This window comes from Buceros rhinoceros, unplaced genomic scaffold (assembly GCF_000710305.1).
Source record: "Buceros rhinoceros silvestris isolate BGI_N320 unplaced genomic scaffold, ASM71030v1 scaffold33434, whole genome shotgun sequence".
Lineage (NCBI taxonomy): Eukaryota > Metazoa > Chordata > Aves > Bucerotiformes > Bucerotidae > Buceros > Buceros rhinoceros.
Window position 1 is genome coordinate 9,900 of NW_010409407.1, and position 2,366 is coordinate 12,265.

At 41.5% G+C, this 2,366-nt stretch overlaps 1 protein-coding gene across 1 annotated transcript in view; it reads left to right on the forward strand.

The window, feature by feature from the left end:
• Positions 1-2,366, forward strand: part of SYDE2 (synapse defective 1, Rho GTPase, homolog 2 (C. elegans)) — a gene marked incomplete at its 5' end in the record, with an annotated part of 23,299 nt that overhangs the window by 6,732 nt on the left and 14,201 nt on the right. The window contains one exon of the mRNA XM_010135227.1: positions 2,066-2,366. Coding sequence (XP_010133529.1) covers positions 2,066-2,366 — 301 coding nt within the window. The remainder of the gene's footprint in view (positions 1-2,065) is intronic.

Below are 2,366 nucleotides of genomic sequence, written 5' to 3' on the forward strand. Positions count from 1 at the left end.
GTTAGATTGACTCTTCAGTTTTAATGAGCTGGGAGGAAGTTTAATTTGCTGGACTGCTTTTCCAAGCCTGTGCCAGAGACTTTTGACAGAAAGAAAAGATTAATTTTAGCGGGCTGCAGTGTGGCACTGATTGCTGTAGAGCGCTCCGGGCCAGCCCACCAGTGGGACCGTGCTGTGATTTGCAGTACAAGGGAAGGCTTTGTCTGCTTTTATCAAACACCACATTTCTAACTAACTGCTTGCCAGAAAAGCACAGCAGGCGTGCTAGAAATAGCCCTTCCCCTTCTAGGGAACTACTCCTTTGAGATTCGGGGCTGAATGTATTTTCCTCTGTCGCTCCAGAAAACAAGTTCTATGTGTTATTCTTCATAACTGAAACTTTCTTATATAAAGATAGTCTTTTAGCAACTATGTGCAAAAGTTATTAAAGCCAAAGTTCTGTTGGGACTAGAACTAGTCTTTGTAGGGTTTTTTTGGGGTGAAAAACCAAAACCACAACAGATCACTTCAGTCAGAGACTTAATTCAGTCAGAAAGCAATTTAACTGTTTAGGCTAAGTATAAAAAGTAAGTTAGAGTTCAATGGTGAAAATTAATTTGGATCAAAAGGGGACTCATAAAAATCACTAGCTCTATGGTGATTTGGATTTGAAGTGATTAATTTAGAATTAAAGCAGTAAGCCTTTGAGAAATCTGTAAGGTAAACCTCAGTAAAGTATGACTTGCTGAGTATCTCTTGAAAACAATACTTCCTTTTTTTTTTTTTTTTTTATACACTATAAATAGGCTTTCCCTGTCCTTGGCTAGCAAGGGATAGATGGATATGGCTGTTTGGGTCTCTTTGAGTTGCTCAGGCTAATTGCCTCCCCCCACACAGGGTTAGCGTGCTCAGGGGCTCCGTAGTACCTTAATCTGCACAGGCAAGGCTACACGGGTCATGTTATGAGCTCCTAAAATTTGCAAAGTGGTGAGTGAATGGGGTGGTTATTGCTAGCAAAAGCCACTACTGGTTTCTCAAGGGATTGAAGTGACTATAAGTTAAAGGACTCCTGTAATTTTAGTAATATCTGTCTTTGTGGCTTCAGTTCCCCTGTTGCATGCTTCATTAACTCATGTAAATTCATTGCCTTTCTTACAGTCATTACTGCCTTATGCTAGTGAAAGTGAGAAAAGTGTGAGCTATAACTTGGTGTTGGATTTCTTCAGTACTGGACCATGAGGTGAACTGCAGGATCCCGACTATTGGCTTATATCTGATCCTGTTCTTTAACTAGTTGTCTTTTATTGCTACATTGAGGGCATCTTTTTGTTGTCTTTCTCTTTTTCTCTCTTTAGCATCAGTATCTGCTGTTAATGATTTTTAATTTTTTTTTTTTTTTTTTGAAAGGTGGGTGATACCCCACAGGGATGTTACTTGGGAACCATATAGCTTTAAACCCTGTCATGGGATGGTTGTGTCAGGAAAGATGGAAGGGTGCTGGGAGGAACGAGGCAGTGCGAGATGCAGCTTTTGGAAGGAATAAACTCTTGTTGTGTTTCTTGTCCTCTGTTCTGCAGTGGAAAGGAGGAGCTGAGAGAAATGGAATAAAAGGTGTGAGATGCTGCCTGTGTCTACGCAGGAGGGATTTAGGGATCTTTAGGGTAATACAGGGACATGTGCAAGAATACAGCTGTGTTCCATACTAGAGATGGGTGTCTTTCTTCTGGACCTAAGAGGAGCGGTCAACAACTACTACTTGTATGGGCGGTAAAGCACAAATGGATAGAGCTGAATACAGCGGGTGAGATACCTCATTTATTGTAGGTTCTGGCCCTTTCATCTCCAGAAAGCGGAACAAATCTGGCTCTTGACTATGAACTGCCAAATTTGGCTGAACGAGTTAACAAAGCACAGCATTCTGAATGCTCATGAACATCTGACTGATGAATGAATGACAGTTGTCTGAATGAATTGAGTTTGTCAAGTTATGACAAATCAACATGTTTTCCCCTTATTTTTTCGTTGATGTGAACTGCAGTTACTGAGCGGTTTGAAAATGCTCAATTCCTTCTTTTTTCTTCTAAAGGGTCTGGAGTTGTTCTTGCACATAAAACTGATACGTCCTCAGCAGAGGTTTCTCCTCCAAGTCCCAGTCCTCTGAAAAAAAGCGGATCAATCAGCTGGCCTTTCCCTGATAGAATTAAATCTCCCAGGACTGTGAGGAAGCTTTCCATGAAAATGAAAAAGCTGCCAGAGCTGAGCAGGAAGCTGAGTGTCAAGGGAACTTCAAGCCATACTGGTTCAGATAATCCTCCTTCCTTGCTGAAAGGAAGCATCCAGGATACAAGCCATACAGTGTCTTTGCCGTCTTCTGGAAACTCAACCAC